Source organism: Passer domesticus, chromosome 3, assembly GCF_036417665.1.
Source record: "Passer domesticus isolate bPasDom1 chromosome 3, bPasDom1.hap1, whole genome shotgun sequence".
NCBI classification, from domain to species: Eukaryota; Metazoa; Chordata; class Aves; order Passeriformes; family Passeridae; genus Passer; species Passer domesticus.
This window is the reverse complement of record NC_087476.1, coordinates 4067252-4088308: the sequence shown is the minus strand read 5'-3', so window position 1 is coordinate 4088308 and position 21057 is coordinate 4067252. Positions and strand designations below refer to the sequence as shown.

At 47.1% G+C, this 21057-nt stretch overlaps 1 protein-coding gene across 2 annotated transcripts; it reads left to right on the top strand.

Annotated features, from left to right (window-relative positions):
- Window positions 1-3327: 3327 nt before the first annotated feature.
- On the top strand, window positions 3328-20571 carry EFHC1 (EF-hand domain containing 1). Of its 2 annotated transcripts, XM_064411635.1 has the most exons (11): window positions 3328-3476; window positions 8335-8556; window positions 10173-10460; window positions 12213-12362; window positions 13423-13615; window positions 13850-14070; window positions 14765-14905; window positions 16066-16279; window positions 16617-16764; window positions 17581-17782; window positions 20060-20571. In XM_064411635.1, exons 1-11 carry the CDS (start codon window positions 3384-3386, stop codon window positions 20183-20185), a joined length of 1998 nt encoding a protein of 665 aa, XP_064267705.1. In that variant the 5' UTR covers window positions 3328-3383; the 3' UTR covers window positions 20186-20571. The 2 variants fall into 2 exon arrangements, with proteins under 2 accessions (XP_064267705.1, XP_064267706.1); XM_064411636.1 differs by lacking the exon at window positions 8335-8556 and having other exon boundaries at window positions 3342-3476.
- The last annotated feature ends 486 nt before the right edge of the window (window positions 20572-21057 follow it).

The window sequence follows — 21057 nt, the reverse complement described above, 5'->3', positions numbered from 1 at the left end:
TAGAGGCTTTTGAAGAGGCCAAAGCCTGAAGGCTAATGTTTGATGTTTACCCTCCTCCCTTCCTTCAGGATCCTGAAGTCCACCAGCCTGCTCTGCTTTTGACCCCCACATTTCCAGCAAACCATGGCTGGTGAGTTTGATGTCCAGCAAAGCGCCTCTCCTTGTTGGCTCCTCCATCACTTGGAGGAGGGAGTTACCCAGCACTGCATTCCAGAAACCTCCTGGGCTGCAAATCACAGAATCATAGAAGGATTTGGGTTGGAAGAAACCTTAAAGATATCATTCCGATCTCCTGCCCTGGCCAGGGACACCTTCTACTAGACCACATTTCTCAGGGCTCCATCCAATTTGACCTTGAATGTTTCCACGGATAGGGCATCCAGAGCTTCTCTGGACAACCAGTGTCAAGGCCTCACCAACCCCACACTAAATAATTTTTTCCTAATACCCAATCTAAATCTGGCTTCACTTTGAAGCCATTCCCCTTTGTCCTGTCACTACATGTTTTTGTAAATAGTCCCTCTCCATCTTTCCTGTAGGCTCCCTTCAGGTACTGGAAGACTGCAGTTAGGTTACCCCAAAGCCTTCTCTTTTCCAGGATGAACAATCCCAATTCTCTTGGCATTTCCTCTTGGGAGAGATGCTCCATCCCCCTTTACTTGTCCTTCCAGCAGGTATCAGGGTGGCTGAAGTCCCCCATGAGGAGCAGGGCTTGCAGAGAGGCAACTGGCCCAGTACAACATCACCCAAACTGGTTATCCCTTGAACCCTTCCCCTGTAAGGTCTCTGGTGGCTCATCATCCACACAAAATTCCAGGCACTCCAGCTGCTCTCTCACTAAAGGGCAGCTCCCTTTCCTGACCTTTTTGGTTTGTCTGTATTCCTCCGTTGCAGCACTCGGGTCGTGGGAGCCATCCCATCACACCTTCCTGATCCCAACAAAATCACGGCCCTGCAGATGCACCCAGATCTCTGCCTCGTCATGCCCAGTCCCCACACTGCTGATGTTCTCTACACATGCTCCAGAGACACCCCAGCACATTTACTTCCCAGATTTAGGGATCCCAGTTTTAGAGATTTCTCCATCATGGTGTTTTGTTGATTTTCTGATCCCTTTCTGTCATATTGCTCCAGATCCTCAACTCATCAGCCTTATCTGGGAGGGTTGTGTGTGATCACATACATAATTCATCAATTTTTTCTGAATTTCAGAACTTAAAACCTCTAGAATATCTTTTATTTTACCTTCCAATAACCAGTAATTTTAATGATTTCTTAATATACCACGCAGACGAAGGCTTCTGCAGGTTGTATCTTCACCCGCCAGAGGGCGAGATGTCTCCATCTGTGTCCTCCACTGCCACGAAAGCAGAGCCCGATAAAGAATTCCTTTTGCCTTTCATGAGTGGATAGCAGGGATGTGGGAAGCTAAAAAGGCTCATCTTAACCTTTGCAAGTCAGACTTGTCTGTACAGAAGTTGCCAAGGATGAAGCTTAATCTAAATCTTCACTTTAATTCTTTATTTCTCCTTTCTGCTGCTTTACAGTCACAATTACTAAACACCTTGTGCTATGGCTTTTCTTCTTCTTTCTGTAGAATCCCAGAATGGTTTGGATTGGAAGGGGCATCTCGTTCTCAACCCCTGCCATGAGCAGGGACACCTTCCATTAAACCAGGTTGTTCAGCCTGGCCGTGGACACTTCCAGGGATGGTGCAGCCACAGCTGCTCTGGGGAACCTGTGCCAAGGCCTCCCCACCCTCACAGGGATGAGTTCCTTCCCAGTATCCCATCTAACCCTGCCCTCTGGCAGTTTAAAACCCCAGCCCCTTGTCCTGTCACTGCATACCCTTGTAAATAATCCCTTTTTGGCTCTCTCAGAGCCCCTTTAGGCACTGGAAAGGACTCCCAAGGACTTCCAGAGCCTTCTTTTCTCCAGGATGAACATGCCTAACCTGTCATCTTTACAAGCTGGGCACCAGGCACTCTGTCACACAGCCCTGTCCCAGATTTGCAGTTACTGTCCTTGGGGATGATCCTTGGCACATGGAGGTGAGTTTCCTTCTCTGAGACAGGCCCTGTTCCCTTTCAAATGCTGCCTGGATATTGCAGCTTGAAAAATCAGAGCGAGGGCTTGATCAGGGTCCTGCCTCTGGGTTTAAGTCAGCCACCACACCAGCAGCTTTGCTGTCTTCCAGATTCAGCTCTTCTAGCCCTGCTTGGCCTTCAGTTCATTATTTTCCTTCCTAAGCTCATCAGCCTCGTTCTTTATCTCCCACCGTGTGGCTTTTTTCTCCCTCCCACACCGTGCTCAGACAGACGGTCTGGCTGCAATTCTCCCCGCTTAACTCCTGCTTACAAAACCCTCGGATCTGCCGCCTGCCCTTGAATCACAGCCTGGCTTGCCTGGTGTGGTGGTGATAAAGAGAACGAAGCAAAGATGCACAAAAAACTTCTGTTTTCATGGAATCCTAGAAGGTTTGGGTTGGAAGGGACATTCCAGATCATCTCCTTCCAACCTCCTTGCCATGGGCAGGGACACCTTCCACTAGACCAGGTTTCTCCCAAATCCTGTCCAACCTGGCCCTGAACGCTTCCAGGGATGAGGAATCCATGTCTTTTGAGGAATCCACAACTTCTGTAGGCAACAAACAACTTCTGTTTTCCATGGTGATGGATTTGGCTGTTTTCTCTCTTGTATTTGGAAGTGACTATTGCACAGCCACCTTTTTCCTTGAGGGTATCCCTGATGCTTCTTTTTGCCCCTTCCTCCAGAGATAAGAAACATGTTTGAAAGAATTATTTCAGTGCTACGTATAAAAAATACACTATTTCAGAACTATATACATTTTTATACATGTATATATACATCATAAACCAGCACAATCACTCCTGTTAAAATATTTAAATCACTCTTGGTATGGATTAGACCCTTCAGAGCTGCTCCTCACCCTGGGCACTGCACAGAGCAGGGAAAACTCCCCAAAAAGAAGCAGTCCAGATGCCACAACCCGTTTGGGAGGCCAAGATATTTTAATGTGAGGGGGTTATGAGGGGCCACGAGGGAGATATGAGGGGGCCGTGAGGAGGATATGAAGGTCTGCAACTAGCATACGGCCGGAGTATGACGGGCTGTGAGGAGAAAATCACTAATAAAACAAGATGAACACTTCCCACATCTTTATTTTCCACGCTGCGGGGCGGGCTCCCCTCACAGGGGTGGGGGGGGGGCGGTTCGGCCCCTCAGAGCCCTCCCGCGGCGCTCGGTGCGCAGGCGCAGAGAAAAACACGGCGAGGCGCGAAGGGCCCCGCGCATGCGCACCGAGCAGGCGGGCGGTTGCCGTGGAGACGCGTCGGCCTGGCCGGGCCCGCAGCGCCGCCGCCATGAGCTCGGGGCCGGGGACAGGGACAGGGCCCCCGATCGGGGCCGGGCAGGGGCTGCCCTTCCTCCCCGGCTGCTCCATCAAGGACCCCACGGTGAGCGCGCCCGCCCACTGTACCCTCGCTGTGCCCCCTTTCCACGGGAGGCCCCCCCCGGATCAAGGTGGGGTGGCCTGGCGGGTGTCCCCTGAGAGGTGACCCCAGAACGGGCCTCTGCGCCTCCCCGCACCCTCTTCAGGAGGTACCTGGTATCCCCTGAAGACACTCTCTGGGAATTTGATACTCCCTCAGACTTTGCTCTTAATCCACGGGAGTCTTGGGACCCCTAAACTCAGCAATATTCATAGAATCGTGGAATGGTTTAGGTTAGAAGACCTTAAAGACCATCCCATTCCCCCCCTTGACATAGGCAGGGACACCTCCCACTATCCCAGGTTGCTCCAAGCCCTGTCCAACCTGACCTTGGACACTTCCAGGGATCCAGGGGCAGCCACAGCTTCTCTGGGCACCCTGTGCCAGGGACTCACCACCCTCTCAGCCAAGAATTCCTTCCCAATATCCCATCTAACCCTGCCCTCTGGCAGTGGGAAGCCACTGCCCCTTCTCCTGTCCCTCCATCCCTTGTCCCAAGTTCCTCTCCAGCTCTCCAGGAGTTTTTTAGGCACCAAAGGGAGTTCTAAGGTGTCCCTGAAGCCTTCTCTTCTCCATGTGAACACTCCCAGTTCTCTCAGCCTGGTTCCAGAGCAGAGGGGCTCCAGCCCCCAGAGCATCTCCATGGTTTCCTCTAGACTGGCTCCAACAGGTCCCTGCAATCATTGTGTTTTGGGGTCCCAGTGTGGATGCAGCACTGCAGGTGGGGTTTCACAAGAGCAGAGTTTAGGGGGAGACAGTTTCTTCAGGGAACAAGAACCAAGAACCAAGGGAACCTGCTGTTCCCTCAGGTCACCCTGTAATTCCCCCCCAGACCAGGGGCCTCTATTCACCAAATATCCCCCAGACAACTTGGTGTCCTCTGAACCATGTCCTGGGAACCTCAAACTCACCAGAACCTGGACAGGACCCTCGAAGTACCCCCAAAGAACCTGGTGCTCTGTAAACTCATTTGATGCTCCCCAGAAGATTTTATATCCACTTCACTCTCCCCCAGGGACTTGGTGTTTCCCAAAGCCACCAAATACCTGCTGGATCACTTCTGGGGGATCTGAACCCTCTGTGCCCACCTGGTATCTCCTGATCCCACAGCAGACCAGGTACTCCCATTATTCTTCCACTGTTATTGAACACTGCAATCTGTTCCCAGGGGACCACGTATCCCTGAACTAATCTTCAAGGGGACTTGGTACTTTTAATCTTCTCCCCAAGGAATCCATTGCATCATGTACCCACCTTATAACCCTGAATTTGTCCTGATAGCTTTGGAGAGAGACACACACACCCCTCCTCCCCCTCATTGTGAGCCTCATTGGAAATTACAAAAGGATTTTCCATAACTGCAGAACTGTTGTCTGCAAACTCACCCCTGTGGATATTCAGTTCCCTTGAATCCATCCCAGAATTTCCCCACAGTTCATAAGGTACCCCAGGGGAAATCCCCAAACTCGCTTTACAGTCCTGAAACCTGATTCCCTCAGGAAAATTGCTGTTTCTCTGAACCATCTGAGCTTTCCCAAAGCAAAGTCCTCTGAACTGATACTGAACCAAGTTCCTTAAATTCACCTGATACCTCCTCAGCTGGATATACCCAGGAGAACCAATATTGATAAAACCTTGAGCATTCCTCCACATGAATTAATCCCCCAGATCATCCCAATATTATTTTTTTTTCTGGACATAATTTGTCTATTACGTAGACACACCTTGAAGTCACCAGTCCCACTGGCAATCAACACCTTCCTGATACCCCTTCCTCCAAAGCTCTGATACTTCCAAAACTGCTCTTCTGGTGTTGCCTGGAGAACTGAATCCTTGATGGTGCAGGTCTGGAAGCTGATAACCTGATGAGAGAACTGGTATCCCACCACAGAACTGGTGTCACCACAGCTTCCAGGATCATCCCCAGGAAGTGACACACTCTGAGCTGTTCCCAGGTTCCCTGGAAAAAGCAATCTCATCCTCATCCTCATCCTCTGCACCTGATACCTAAATGAGGAACAACCTCTCCTTTTCCCCATCCAATGATCCAGGCCCTGAGGACCTGATAACCCCAAAACCTCCCAACATCCTCTTGAGGATTTGGTGCCACAGAGAACTGATGCTTCCATTTATTTCTCTGATATACTAAAAAAAATCACACACAAAAAAAAAAAAATTGTTTCATGCCTGGTTTGGGCTCACCAGGAATTTACAGCCTTCCTGGAGAGCATCTTTAACAGAAAACATTCCTGGCTGCATTCACCTTTGTATATGAAAATTCATTGTCACGGAATCATGGAATGGTTTGGGTTGGAAGAGACCTTAAAGATCATCTTGTTCCAGCCCTCTGCCATGGGCAGGGACACCCTCCACAAACCAGATTGCTCCAAGCCCATCCAGCCTGGCCTAAAATCAGTGACAGCTGGGTTCTCCAGTAGTAAACAGAGTAAATTACTCATAACAAATAACCATCCAGCAATAAAGGTAATCTCAGAATTATTATCAGATAATATTTCCTTGAAATAATTTATAATATCTTGTAAATCTGCAGTTTTACAGTCCATAAAACTGGCATCACAATACTTGGTTTCCAAGTGAATGCTGAGAAGTTCTGAAGAAAACCTCTGTGTTCAAGTGAAGTGTTGTTACTGCTTAGTGTTCACAGGACAGGGAAACAGACACTGGGAGAGGGAATGGTGTTTGTGTGAAGTGTTAGAGACTTGGCAAAAAGAAGGACTTAATTCAGTGGAATTTCTTCAGATAAACACTGGCAGCAACTGAGATTAGGAGTTTACATTCTGGGTTTTCCCTTTTAAATTTTCATTAGTCACCTGATCCTGGATGATGTTATCTGGCATACAGGCTCACTTTGGGAGAGCTTATCCACTCAGGAGCCTTATGAACCAATGAGGTGCTTTCTTTAGGCAAATGTGGGCTCTGAAAAGCCTGCACACTTCTAACAAACACTGATATTGCTCAAATTAAAGACAAACTTCCTGGTTTTCCTTGAATATTTTTTCCCCACAGCTTTCCCTTGGTATTTATTTAACAGAAGGAAGTGGCAGTTCTGCGGCAGTTTATAATATGTTCTGGTAAAATGTCTAGAGATAAATCTTGTTTTCACCTGTTTTCCTCACTGCTCCCTCCATTGCAAGATCTATAGTAGCAGTTTAAAGAGAAAACAGGGAATTATGTGGAATGCAAGTGGGGCCTTGAAGGTATAAATAAGATTAGAGGCTTAACCATGAGGGGCGAGGGAGGGAGTGCAGTTTGCATGCCTGAGGCTGGAAAAGGAGCTGGAGCTTGTTCTCTCAGCACTAGAAATGCTTACAACTGTGTTTTACTTGGCAAAAGTCAAGAGGTTTTATTATCAGAGAGTCATAATTTCCCCTGCTTTCTCTGGAGCTTTAAGTGTGAAAGCCCAGAGGGACCAGGCAGGCTCTGGAGTGCAGGTGAGGCACCACGTGTGGTGGATTTTGCAGCAAGAGGAGCAGTTTGGTGTCACTCAAGCCTGACCCTGCTCCTCAGTGGTGAAGAACAAGAGTGGCTGACAGAGATCAGCTCCTGTGCACAGCTCTGGTTGAATGCAGCCCTGGGAGAAGGACTTGGGGCTGCTGATGGATGAGAGGCTGGGAGCCAGAAACCCCCACAATGTCCTGGGCTGATCCCCCTGTGGGCAGCAGGGGAGGGGGAAATTCTGCCCCTCTGCCCCTCTCAGGTGAGACCCCCCCTGCAGAGCTGCCTCCAGAACTGGGGTCCTCAGCATAAACAGGACATGGAGCTGTGGAGCAAATCCAGAGGAGGCCAAGGAGATTCTCTGAGGGCTGGAGCCCCTCTGCTCTGGAGCCAGGCTGGGAGAGCTGGGGGTCCTCATCTGGAGAAGAGAAGGAGCCAGGGAGAGCTCAGAGCCCCTTCCAGGGCCTAGAAGGACTTTATGAAAGATGGGACGAACTTTATAGCAGGGCCTGTAGCAGTAGGACAAGGAATGATGGTTTTAAACTCAAAGAGGCTTAATTGAGTTTTTACAAAGAGGGTGGTGAGGCCTGGCACAGGTCAGAGAAGCTGTATCTGCTTCATCCCTGCAAGTGTCCAAGTCCAGGCTGGACAGGGCTTGGAGCAACCTGGGATAGTGGAAGGTGTCCTGCCCATGGCAGGGGGTGGAACTGGATAATCTTTAATGTCCCTTCCAACCCAGGCTGTTCTATGAGTCCATGACTATGTAGAGAGGTAATAAAACAACTAATGTGCTATTGTACATTTCATAATTGTAGTTCTATGGGTATGACATGCCTTGATTTAACCCAGCAAAGACAATCCTGTATCATGCTCAGTGGAGGGTTAAGAAAATAAATAACAGTGGAATACACAAAGGGTGCACGGCAGTGAAGGAAGCACCATAAGGCAGTAACTGAGGCCCCATGGTGCTCTGTACTGCTGACAAATAGGGTAGGGAACAAAGAGCTGGTGAGATAAATACCAGGGCAGATAAAGTGCTGACACACTCTTCTAGGCACTGACTATGGTGGCAGTCAGGAAATTCAGTGATTTAAGTTCTTCCAGAGCGTGTGGCAGTGCAAGGATCTGAGTTTACTCTCGTGCTTTATACATCCACCACTCACTGTTTTTTCCACTGTTTTTTTTCCCTAAGTACAAAATCTGATTTTAAATAACTGCTGCAGTAGTTTATAATAAAATGCTGGGGATGTGTGTGGGGTGAGACATTCTTGATATTGCACTCTTTTACTGGGTTTCTTTTGTGCTTCCAGTAGCTACATCTGCTAAATTCATGCAGTATTTTGATAGCTGGATTTCCTTCCAACAGAAAACATCTTTTCATCGGTCCCAGACACTGGACTTCAAAAATGGATATGCCTTTTTCCGGCTGCCAAGAGAGGGGGTTGGTGGGGACACACTCTTTGCAAATCAGCTCTCTCAAGATGAATTAGATGATTTATGCACCAAGGGAGCCACACTGACCTATGGGCAAGTCAAGAGGCCTGCACCTTCCCGCTTCACTCCAGCATTCGTGGCTTATGACAAAAAGGTATAAAGAAGCTGATTCCAGGAATATCACTGGCCAAATTCGGAGACATAAACAGTCAGCTCCAGGGTTCACGGGACTGCATGCAGCAGTTTTCAAATGCCAGAGCCCTTAGTCAGAGACAGCTGAATCCCAGACTGAAAGAGGCTTTCTTTGCTCGGGAGGAGGATTATAATACGTAAACGATGTAAGACATTCCCTGCAAGTTCCACTTGAGCATTTCAGCAGATGTTGGAAAAGAGGTTTGATTAGCTCTGGAAAGCTCCAGCTTAAAAGTATTGCTCTGTAAGCCACAGCCTGGAGTTCTGTGCTTCCAAAACTATATTGTGGTTCTAACTGAGCATTAACTGGAAAAGTCAGTCTGTAGTGGGAACCCTGGTAGCCTGTTTGACCGTGGTCTATCTATTGGTGCTCGTGTTGGTCACCACAGCCTGCTCCATTAGTGCTTCCCATGTTACATCTTGGTCATTATATCAGGCTGGGTGCTGGCTCTGTGCCTGCTCGGAGCAGTCCTGAGCTGGCACATGGTTTTCAGTGTGCCCATGGCCCAAGCTGCAACCCTTACCCATGGATGGAGCAGCTGCTGCAGTGGGAGCTGCAGGGCTGGGGAGCTCTGCACGTGCAGGCTCCACACGCTGCCAGCCCTGCCAGAGCAGTCTGCAGCCAGCCAGCCCTCAGCCCGCCTGTGGCACAGATGTGCTCTGTTAATTGCTGAGGCTGCTCCTTCAGAGCAATGTAAATGTTGCTGTTTAATCTGTCAGATCCTCCTCTGCCCCTTCCTTCAAGCCACAGGAGCAGCAGGGGCCCCAGTGCTGCTGGGGATGTCACAATCCCTTGTGGGGCACTTTGTTGACTGACAGGAACTTGCTGGCTTTATCATCTCTTAATTATCCAGGCCTCTGGGCTGATGTAGGCTGGGTATGCAAGGCCACCTGCACCTTCTTAGGGGCATTGAATGATCTTGGAGGGAATATTCCTCTTAATTCTGCCAAACAGAGGCCTGGCTGATTAGTTTCCTTGTTTCCCCAGCATAAATCAGTTTTTGCTGTCAGTGCTGAATAGATGTGACTTCAGATCACGGAAAGGGACCTTAAAGATCATCTTGTTCCAGCCTCCCTGCCATGGGTAGGGATACCTTCTGCTATCCCAGATTGCTTAGAGCCCCTCCAGTCTGGCCTTAAAATTATGACCCCTCTCAGATTTTAAAATTCTCAGATGTGGTTGAACTCTTCACTAAAATCTGCAAATAACTTCCTTAAATCAGGGCTGTAAAGCTGACAAATAAAAAGCTGAGTATCAGTAAAGTAGATTACTGTCAGCAGCCAAGCACCTGGCAGTAGGTGAAACAGCAGGTGATCAAGAAGTAGGGAAAAGGCTGTATTTTTATATTTGTTTCAGGCACACCGAATTTGCAAAAGACACATCTTAATAAAAGTATTCCTGGTGTCTCTGGTGTCACTCACAGATTAGGCCACAGTTATCTTTGAAGATTTTTAAAAACTAATCCAGTAATTTTACACCACCAAAGCAAATTACAAATAAATTATTTGCCTTGATAGACTAATCACGGCGTTCGAATTGTTTTCCTCTCTCCCTTTGCTGCATTGTGCCTGGGGCAGGTTCTGAAGTTCGATGCCTACTTCATGGAGGAAGTTGCCATCTCTCCAGAGGAGCACTACCGGATCCGCCAGGTGGGCATCTACTACTACCTGGAGGATGACAGCATGTGCATCATCGAGCCCAAGGTGAAGAACTCGGGTCTGCTGCAAGGCAAGCTCATGAGACGCCACCGGGTGCCCAAGAATGAGCAGGGGGATTATTACCACTGGAAGGACCTGAACCTGGGCATCGACCTCACCATCTACGGCCGCACCTACCGCCTGGTCAACTGCGACGCCTTCACCAAGGTGTGTGCCAGGGGGAGCACTGGCAGAAACACCCCCAGTGCCTGGCAAATGCAGGGGTTTAATTACCTGTTAGAGTCCAGCAGTTTGCAGCCGTAGATTTTGTGATATGGGTGCTCGCAGTTTTCATTGTGCTTTTTGTGTAGATTTCTTTTTTAGGCCAAAGGGGACTTCAGGGTATGACGTCTGCTGAGGGCAAGTGAGGTGCTCAGGATTTTTGCCCCAGGACTGCTGGGAGTCCATCCTTTGTCTTCAGGACTTCTCTTTACAATACAAGTTTAAGTTCCTGTCCAGGCAGTTTAACTGCTTGGAGTCCAGATGAAACATTGTGCATACACGAGAGGGAAATTAGAGATCCTGACTCTTTTCTGATTTAATATTCCACTGTGGAACAGTTAATATTCCACATCGTTAGTGGAAAGGAATACAAGCAGTAACTCTGCACACATCCACAGCCAAGCCATGATCCATGGGTTGAGAATCATGGTATGAACTGACCTTTCTAAAAAAGCTTACTCATTGCCTGCTTTTCTATTTCTGGCTATTTCTGGGCCAGTAAATGAGATAATAATGATCCAATAACAAGAAATAAGAATTACCAGTACACTGGTGTCCTGTTAGATTGTCCCCAGTAAAATCTCAGCCCTGGTCAGCTACTATTCCTCCAGTCCAGGAGTTGGACTGCTCCAGGGGCTATTCCCAGTAGGTGAGTTACATGCAGTCAACCTGTCCTGGAGGCTGGAAGAGTTTAGGTCCAGGCTTTTCCTTGTCAGTTGGCCTCAGTGCCCAGGAATGTTCCTAGGCATGTGTAATATATTGGTATAAATGTGGCTGTGGGGCCAGCTCTGCTGGGACTGGGTAACAGTTCAAGTCAGTCCTCATCAAATAAAGAGCTGGTCCTCATGTTAATATTGATGGAAAACATGGAATGAGCTACATGGGTCTACAACTCAAGGCCAATAGTGTATTTATCATTTACTGACATCTTTCAGACCAGGAAATAGTGAGTCTGAAAGTGTGAACTTGCCTTGTGAGTCTCCAGGGGGATCTCATATTCCTGTGGGAGATGTTTGCATAGGTGCTTCCTGGGCTGAATGTTTTCATGGACCACTTCCCAAAGCCAAAAAGGGAACAAGTCCCTTGACTTCAGAGATTGTTTTGGGTGACTGATGCAAGCCCACGAGTAACACCCTGGATTTTGTTCATGGTCCAAGGTAAGCAAAAAATCCCTTTATAAACAAGCAGATTGCACTCTTTCTGTGGGAAAGGTACTCCTGACAGATGGAATGAAGCTGCCACTGACACATATCCTCGTGCCTAAAGGGTCTTCCTGTGCCTAGTGTGGGTGACACTAGCTTCTTCTAACTATCTGACACAGCCCTAAATTATTGCAAACTCAGGCTGACTTCATCTGTGTTTATACAGAAATTTAGTCTTTTCCATTTACATAAAAGAGCCCAACTGACAGTTATCTTCCATTTAAAGCCCTAAGGCCAAGGAAAACTGTGCTCAAGTGAAATCTGAGTTAGGATGTTCAGGACAGAACTGCTCTGATTAATTAAAGGGTAAGCAAAGATAAGAAGCAGCTTAAACAAAGGTATTTGTCATCTGCTGTATTTTGCTGTTTGCCTCATTCTCTGTGAGGAGTGAACTTGCAGAATTCTGACCTCACTCACCCCAGCCTGCCTGTAACCTCTAGTCACCTCTTACCTTCAGAACTCCTGGCAGCACTAACACCTCAGATGACCTTCCTAGGTGTTCCTGGAGAGCCAAGGAATTGTAGTGAACCCTCCAGAGGAGCTGGTTTCGGATCCTTACACGGAACAGCGTCGGATGCCTGTGCAAAAACGCATCGTGCCCACAGGTCCCGACCCCTTCAGGCAGTTCCTGGCCTATGACACAAAGGTGAGAGAGCTGGGGATTACCCAAATTATTGTATAATAACCCACATCACACTGGTAAGGCACCTCCAGTCCTGGTCCTGGTCTGGGCTCTTCACTTTAGGAAAGACATTGAGGGTCTGGAGTGTGTCCAGGGGAGGGGCTGGAGCACTAGGAGGGGCTGAGGGAGCTGGGAAAGGGGCTCAGACTGGAGAAAAGGAGGCTTGGGGGGATCTTCTGGCTCTGTACAACTCCCTGACAGGAGGGGACAGCTGAGGGGGGTTCAGTATCTTCTCCCAGGCAACCAGAGAGAGGACTGGAAATGGCCTCAAGTTGTGCAGGGGGAGGTTTGGGTTGAGATAGGAAGAATTTCTTCACAGAAAGGGTGATTAGACATTGAAACAGGCTGCCCAGGGAGGTGGTGGAGTCCCCATCCCTGGAGGTGTCCAAAGAATGAATGGAAATGGCACTCAGTGCTCTGGGAAGGGTGGCAGGGTGGGGGCCAGTCAGAGGTTGGACTCAATGGTCTTCCAACCTAAAAGATTCTGTGATTACAGTGAATATGTGCTATTGAAACCCAGGTCTTGTGAGAGTCTGCAGCCTCACTTACTCTAAATTGTCTCAGTCTGCTGAACAGACTCCAGATTTGCTCCTTTCTTGGCTTTAGTGAGAAACAAAACCTTTTATGCTTTTTTCTGGGCTTTGTGCCTTGTAAACAGCTCCTCTTTGGATTGCAGAGCCTGTGCTCAATATCATCCATTACTCTCTTGCTTTCTGTTGGAATGAGATAAGCCACCTGCCTCTGGAATTTAGCAGCCAGATGCAGTTCTATTCGGAATGGTCTTGCTGCATTCACTCCTTTGCTCCCCCAAAATATTGATGCCAGGTGCCAGAGCAGACAATTTCAGACAAAAACAAATGCCCCTTGCTCTGATTAAATTCTCCCTGTGTCTCTCCTCTCTCTTCAGGAGCTGAACCTTGGGGAACTCTTGAGCATCTCAGTGTGATGAGTTTGATTTCTGCAGCACTAAAAGATAATTCTGATCCGTGTTTGTCTGTTTGGTTTTTTTTCCCCTCCACTCCAGGTGCTTCGCTTCTATGCCATATGGGATGACACCAACTGTGCCTTTGGTGATCACCATCCCTGCATCATCCATTACTTCCTGGCAGATGACACGGTGGAGGTTCGGGAAGTGCACAAGAGAAATGATGGGAGAGATCCATTCCCGGTACTGATGAGGCGCCAGCGCTTGCCCAAAATCTTTGTGGACAAGAACAGTAAGTTTAGATTGGCACACCATCTGTGCTAAGGTGTCATTATTTCATGGTCAAAAAAAAAGTTCTTCAAATGGTCACTAAATTCTTTATTTTTTGGTAAACAGTGGCAGGACAGCAGTGCCAGCCTCTCCCTGTAGCTATTTATACACCTTGCTTTTATATAATTTTCACTATGTTTCAAATATTAACATCTCCCTGATTAATTCATTTTTCCTTCTGCTCCCTTGTCCTTAGAGAACTTCCCAAGCTGTGTGCTGGAGATCACTGACCATGAGGTACAAGAGTGGTACTCACCCAAAGATTTTGCTATTGGCAAAACTGTCACCCTCCTTGGACGCACCTTCTTGATCTATGATTGTGACAAGTTCACCCAGGACTTCTATCGTGAAAAATATGGCATCACAGACTTCCAGCCAGTGGATGTAAATAAGAAACCACTTGAAAAAGCTCCACAGGTACTGCAAACAATTTCTCAAGAGAAGGGAGGAAAGGAAGCAGTTGGTGTAAGCTCTTATAGTAATGTAGAGGTTCAGCTTAGTAAGAACCTGTAGAAAACGAGTTCAGCTTAAAGAAAAAAATCAACTTGAAAAAGACAAGGCAAGAATGGTCATAATCAATGAAAGCCTGGCTGCACTCACACTACTGAACTCTCCCTCGCTCTTCAAAACCGTGTTGCCAAGTCCATACTGCCTACTGAGGATGGTCACAGCCCTTGTTACCTCCCAAAATGAGACCAAAAATTATTTGGAATTGTGGCTTAGACCACAGGCATGATGGGGATCAGGCTACCAGTGTTACCATTTGATGGCCGAGTTCCTGTGCACGGGAAGATTTAGTTGGAACTAGATGATTTTAAGGTCCTTTTCAACCCAAACCACTCTATGATTCTTCAGTATAGCCATAACCTCTGAAATCAGAGAAATTACCTGGCTTTCTGAGTTTCAGATTTGCTTAATCCTCTTACATTTTTGTTAAATACAACACATGGCCAGGCTGGTATCAACCATCTCTACTGGGTAGGATGTCACAGCTCTTGCTACCTGGTGGCAGAATATTTCCTTCCAAATCTGGTGGGCTTTGCTAAGTCTTGTAAACTTTGTCTTGTTCTTAGCTGCAGCTGTTTATGGTTGATATCTCCTCTGGATGCAGGTAATTCCTCCCTATAATGGTTTTGGCATCCCTGAAGACTCTCTCCAGAACTGCCTCAGCCTGTTTCCAAAGCCTCCACGGAAAGATATCATTAAGATGCTGGAGAACAATCTCAAGGTCCTGCGGTACCAGGTGGCCCTGGTAAGTGTTTTCCTTGGTGGAATAGTGCCAGGAGGATGGAAGGAGCAGCCTGGCCAGACAAGGCTGTTGGCAAACTCTCCTTTGTGCCAGTGGGAAAAGAGACCTCCCTGTGCCATCACAAGTGTCCCTGGGTTAATGCCATGGGGTTGTTTTGTGCTTGCTGTGACAATTGGCAGCTCAAAAAATTGGAAAAATAATAAAAATGAGGCCAGAAAGTACAAACCAGAGCTGCTACAAACCCACAGCCATTTATGGGAAAACTCCCTCTGCCACTGCTTTGTGACAGATGGCCCTGGCTGCAGCAGCCTGCACTGGGCACTGTGCCCCTGCCTGCCACCACTGCCACCAGCCATGCTCGATGTCTCTGCTGCTGGCTCCAGCCCCTGCCCTTCTCCAGGCTAGTCCTGGATGCAGCAGCCAGCAAGGAGCTGTCCTAGCAGAGCAGCCAGTGCTGGTGTGGAAGCTGGAAAATCCATGAGAATGGTGTTTTCCACCCACTACAGCACCAGGCCCTGGACTTAGTGCCAGCTTTGCAGCTGGTTTATGCAAGGAGCCTCTGGCACATCCAGCAGCAGCGATGGCATTTCCTGTGCTGCCTTGTGCCTGCCCTCTCCAAACACTCCGGGTGGATAAGGGCTGGTTTCTTTTCTCTGTTGTGCAGGAGCTCCCTAAAGGTCACAGCTGAGGAGTTAAGATCCACTTAGCTTTAAGCTAAGCAAGTAAATCCATTGGTGTGTCAGGGGAGTGACTTCCTGTGACTAAGGGCTGAAACAGCACCAGCCTCTCTCAGGCACTCAGCATAATGAAAAAATGTAATTTAAAACTGAATTTTGCAGCCTTTCTGGGATGAATCATTCCATATAGGATAGAGTAAGGATTTCTCTTGGATTACTCAGGCTGTGGAAACACTGGATATATTTGGTAACTTCAACCCAGATTCTGCTTCAGTGGCTTGAGTAAAGCAAGTAACCTTTGAAATTCAGATCCTAAGTGCTGTCTAGTGCTTTGTTATGCTATGTCAGCACATCAAGTGCTTTGTCTAGTCAGCTGTAAAAAAAGCTCTGGGTGCTTATGAGTGGGTTACTAGGTACTCCTAAGCACCCCAGGCAAGGAAAACCTGGTTCAAATGCTCTGTTCCAAACCTGCTACCTTCCCCCTAGGAATCACCAGTGCCTGAGGACAAAAATCGTCGTTTCATCCTCTCTTATTTCCTTGCTGATGACACGATCAGCATCTATGAACCCCCAGTCAGAAACTCTGGCATCACTGGAGGCAAATACTTAAAAAGGACCAGAGTTACCAAGCCAGGGTCTACTCCAGAGAATCCCATATACTATGAGCCCTCTGACTTCACCATTGGCTCTACAATCGAAGGTAAAATCCAGCCTGGATTTATAATGCTCTGCTCTGATATGTCATTTATTGCATATCTCTTCCTTCAGTTGAAAGATCTGCTGCTTCTGGGTCTCCTCACATTTGAGTTTCCAGATTAGCAGCTGGTGTACATTGATAATAACTTTGTTACTGTCAATGTTTGAATCTCTCAATCAATGAAATTATTCTTACTTCAAGAAGTGAAACAAGTAGCAGAGCTGGCTCAAACCTGAGCCCAGCCACAGGAGAGGAATTCTGCTCCCTCCTGGATGAAAAAAATTACTTTAACCCATGCTAAACCACAGGTAACACTTCTTCTTTAATGTTTCTCCCCTAGTGTTTGGCCACAGGTTTATTATCACTGATGCTGATGAATATGTGCTTAATTATTTTGAGAGAAATGCAGAGAGTTTCCCTGCAGCCACAGTGCAATCCATAAGGGATCATTTCCTCCCACGGAAGGTGGTAGTGGAGACTGCCAGCAGGTAGGCTACAAAGAATGGGCTGGTGGGGCTAAAGAAGGATGACAGCTAAGGGCATTTTCAGCAGCCTCCCTGGGCTCCAGCCTCCTGCTCTGCTGGTGGTTCTGATGCTCCAAGAGGCTGTGTTGGGGCACACACAGAGGGTGTGAGGTGTGTACAGTAAAATGTTGTGGCTGCTGCTAGCCCCAAAACCTCCTGGGACAGCTCTGGCTCAGCAGCAGAGGCAGAGAAGTGGTCACAGCACCAAGCCTGAGTTCAAGAAGTGTTTGGACTTCCAGCCAAAATCACAGAATCACAAAATGGCTTGGGTTGGAAGGACCTTAAAGATCAGCTCAGTCCAACCTCTGTCATGGGCAGGGACACCTTCCACCATCTGAGGTTGCTCCAAGCAACACTTAAACACTTTCAGTTTTGGGGGGACATAATTTTCAGGTGGGGGACACATCTTTTCCCAAAAGGCATCAGTTCACTGTAACAGGTGCTGTCAGCTCGAGCTGCTTGATGGTTGCAGGCTCAGCAGGTGGTGGGGGGAGCCTTTTTTAGGGCATTAATTCCTTCTTTGCTTATCCGCCCATCAGAGCCTAGACCACATCCTCCTTTTAGCTGTCTGGACCAAGTTTGTGTGACCTAGTAACAGCCCTGTTATCTCAGAACATGGTTTTGAGGCAGTTATATCATGCCTCTGGTTGAAATTCAAGTTTCCCACAGTTTATGACACTGTGGAGCACACAGGGAAATGCTCTTTTTTTCCTCAAGTGTCACAGCAAGGCTGCCAAAATGAGTTTTTGCATGAAATCCTATTATTGTTTTCTTCTGCAGTGGCTTCCCCAAGAAGGACCTGGATGATTTAATTGTGGAGGTTCAGAAAGAACTGAAACTCCTAGAGCCCTTCAACACCAGGCAGTTTCATGAGACATTTCACCACTGTGACAAGGAGGGCTCTGGCTTCCTGGATAAAGCAAGATTTTTAACCATTTGTGACAGGTTCAACGTGCCATCCAGCACCATTCTTCTTAAAAAGGTCAGAGGGAAGGGGTGCTGTGCATGTGGAATTCCCCTCCCATGGCTCTTCCAAAAGACCTCTTCTAAAAACCAGCCCTAACCAGCTGCTCTAGCCTTCAAAGGGGAACACATTCAAAAAAAGGGCAAGAGAGTTTAGAAAAACTCCTGAGCTGTTGGACTGAGCCTGTGTCTTAAGAGGAGATAATAATTGCTGTCCTCTAAGGAAAAGGGAAAAAATGTTATCCAGGTTGCCCCCCCCCATCTGACTGCACTGTAATGTGTGAAAATTCCTGCTGGTTCAGGTCTTGGATGAGTGGAAGAGGTCGTGTGTTGTGATAGAGGTCAGGAATCATGACAGAGATCAGGGACAGGCTCCTGCAGAGCTTGGAGAGTTTGTGATGGCTTAAGCACAGCTGGGATTGAGTAGAGATGACACTGAGGTGTTCAAGGAATGTGCCTTAGGAAAGCTTAGAGACATTCTGGATTCAACAGCTACTGAACTGAAGGGCTAAGAACTAAGTATTTTCCAAAATAACAACAACAAAAACAACAGCAACAACAACAACAACAACAACAATAACTACATTTAATAATAAATAATAACTTATTAGTGTAATTAATATTATTTTTCAGAATGTAATTAATAAAATATAATTGAATATATTAATACAATTAATGTATTATTAATATTATTCGATCTTAAGATTATTACTATTATTAATATAGAAATATATGCATAATGATGTTTATTATTATTGTTGTTGTTGTTGTTGTTATTTTAGAATCATAATGCCCTGGTTAACACTTGCTAGGCACTGTGAGAAACAAACAGCACATGGAGATCACAGTCTTTGCACAGTCTGCAAAGCAAAAGATGTGAGGGAAACTGAGGGAAAAATCCCTGCAGTGAGGATGGAGGAGGAATATGACTGGCAAAGATGTTTCCTCAGCATCATGGGTTAGGCAGTAGATTAGTGGCTAATAAGGGGGCTCAGACTTTAGAGAAATCTAGAAACCAAAGGGAGTTATTTACCCTGCTAAAATAAAAAGTTTTCTAAAGCAGTCCACTGTGAGCATCACAGCCATGGTTAGAAAGGTGCATGGCAGGGGATTTGTGTCTCTGAGTGTAGGATGAATAAAGGCCTGACAAGCACCCAGGGCTTTGCTGTACCAGAGTTCATCAGAGCTCACTCTGCCCTGAGGAATTTACAGTGGGGTGACAATCCCTGCTCCACTCTGAGAGTGGGGGAGAACATTCTCAAAATTATTTGGAGAACCTGTGACAACTGAAGCTAAACTCCCACATTTGAGCCCCAGTCTAGGACCTGTGCACTAAAAACATCCATCTCCTCTCCTGAAATCTTGATGCCAGTGTTCCCAGAGCCCTGGGAAGTGTGGCAGGGCTATAAATTAAACATATGGCAGAGAGTTCACTGCCTGGAGAGGAGCACAGCTGTCAGTCACAGAAGCAAACCCCAGAGAATCTGTCTCCAGGCGACAAGGGGAAGGGGAATCCTTTCAAGGAATTGTGATATTAGACCTTTTCCATCTCGCTGGGTGTCAGAAGGAGATTAGTTATGCAATTAAAGAAACAAAAGCCTTCTTTCTTCCCCTGAAGCACACAAAGGCTGTGGCTCTGTAACACAATGCAGGGTCAGGCACGGACACCAGAACTGGCTCATTAGTGGGGCTGTCACCAAGCTCAATTATCTGTGTCTCCCCTATATGCCATGTGCACACACCAAAGTGACACCAGGGAACAGGGACTGCTCACATACACTGCCTCCACCCCACTTTTGGCAGGGATTTCTGCAAGATTTCCTGTGGCACATCTCTGTCTGTGGCCATGCTCTGTATTTTTGTGGCTCTCTTGCCACTCTGGTGAGGTCCAGAAGGAAATCAGGATTAAAAAAACCACTTTAACTCTTCTCCTTGCATAGATTAGTGTCATCTATAGGCATCCAAGGTCAGACTTGAACCTTTAGATTATCAAGTCCAACCTTTAGATCATCAAGTCCAACCTTTAAATCATCAAGTTCAATCTTTAAATGGTTGGACTTGATGATCTACATGTTGGGCTCAATGATCTTGTAGGACTTTTCAATCCTTAATGGTTCTATGATTCCAAGTTTACCTGTGATTCAGGACTACCAGGATGGGGAAATCCACATGGGGGAATAACATCTCCTGCTCTGTCCCACAAGGAGAACTCTGGGAAGTTTCCCCTAAAAACAACCCAGATTTTGCAGCTTTTTCCAACTCTTTATGGTGTTTGCTGTGTGTTTTGTCCCCACAGCTGATTGACTACTGTTCCTGTGATGAAGACAAGGTAAACTACCGTGACTTCCTTCGGGCCTTCCCTAGTGATCTCTTCCCAGAAGCCGAAGGAGAGGGTCAGCAGTTGAATTCTCAGCTGACTTGAATATATTGTACTTCAAAAAGTATTTTATGGTTTTCACCCTTGCTTCACTCTCTCCCTCCCCCTTTTACAGACCCAGCTGATTCCACTCCCATGTTAACTTTTCTTTCCTTCCTAACCTCTCCCTTTTTAGCTGCTCCTAAACTCAACCCCACAACTGGTGGATATTGAAATGAAACCTATAGGAGAGAAAAAAAAATTCTGAGAACCAAAGTCAGGTTCTTGTGTTGTTTTCTCAACCTTTTAGTGCAGTACTTTAGAGAGCTAAAGCTCTCTGGAGCCTGGAGTGAAAACCACTCCAGGTTTCTCTCAGATGGGCCTTTCACCTTCAAGTAGTGAAGACTGCCAGTTTGTTACTAAAATTGCAATAAAACTGCAGTTCCTATAAACGTGTCAAAAAGTCTGTTTTCAATAGAAAGGCTGGAATAGCTAAGGATTAAAATAAGGGTGAGGGGGAAACCCACAAATTGTGAGTCTACTCAAAATAGGGTGATGGTGGTGAGTTTAGTTATCTGGAGAGAACAGGGGGCTGGATACAACTCTGCTGACAGCAGCTCTGCATTTTGTAACATGAAGTTGGGAGAATGATTTTAGGACTGAGCTCCTACCTAAACCCACCTTATCCACCTGCCATCTCACCAGACAGGTCTCCAAGGAAAAGGGAACACGGGCAGTTGGCATGGCAATAGTTATGACACTCGTGCTCCGTTACTCATCTCCCCGTGAAGGTAACGAGGCAGGAGCCTTCTCACCCCCAGTGACACCTGCCAGGTGTTGCCATGGAGCACACAGAAAAGGCAGCTGTCACACACACAGAGAACAAAGCTCTTTGGAACAAAATGCTGCTTTAAGTCAGCTTTTGTGCCATGGATTCC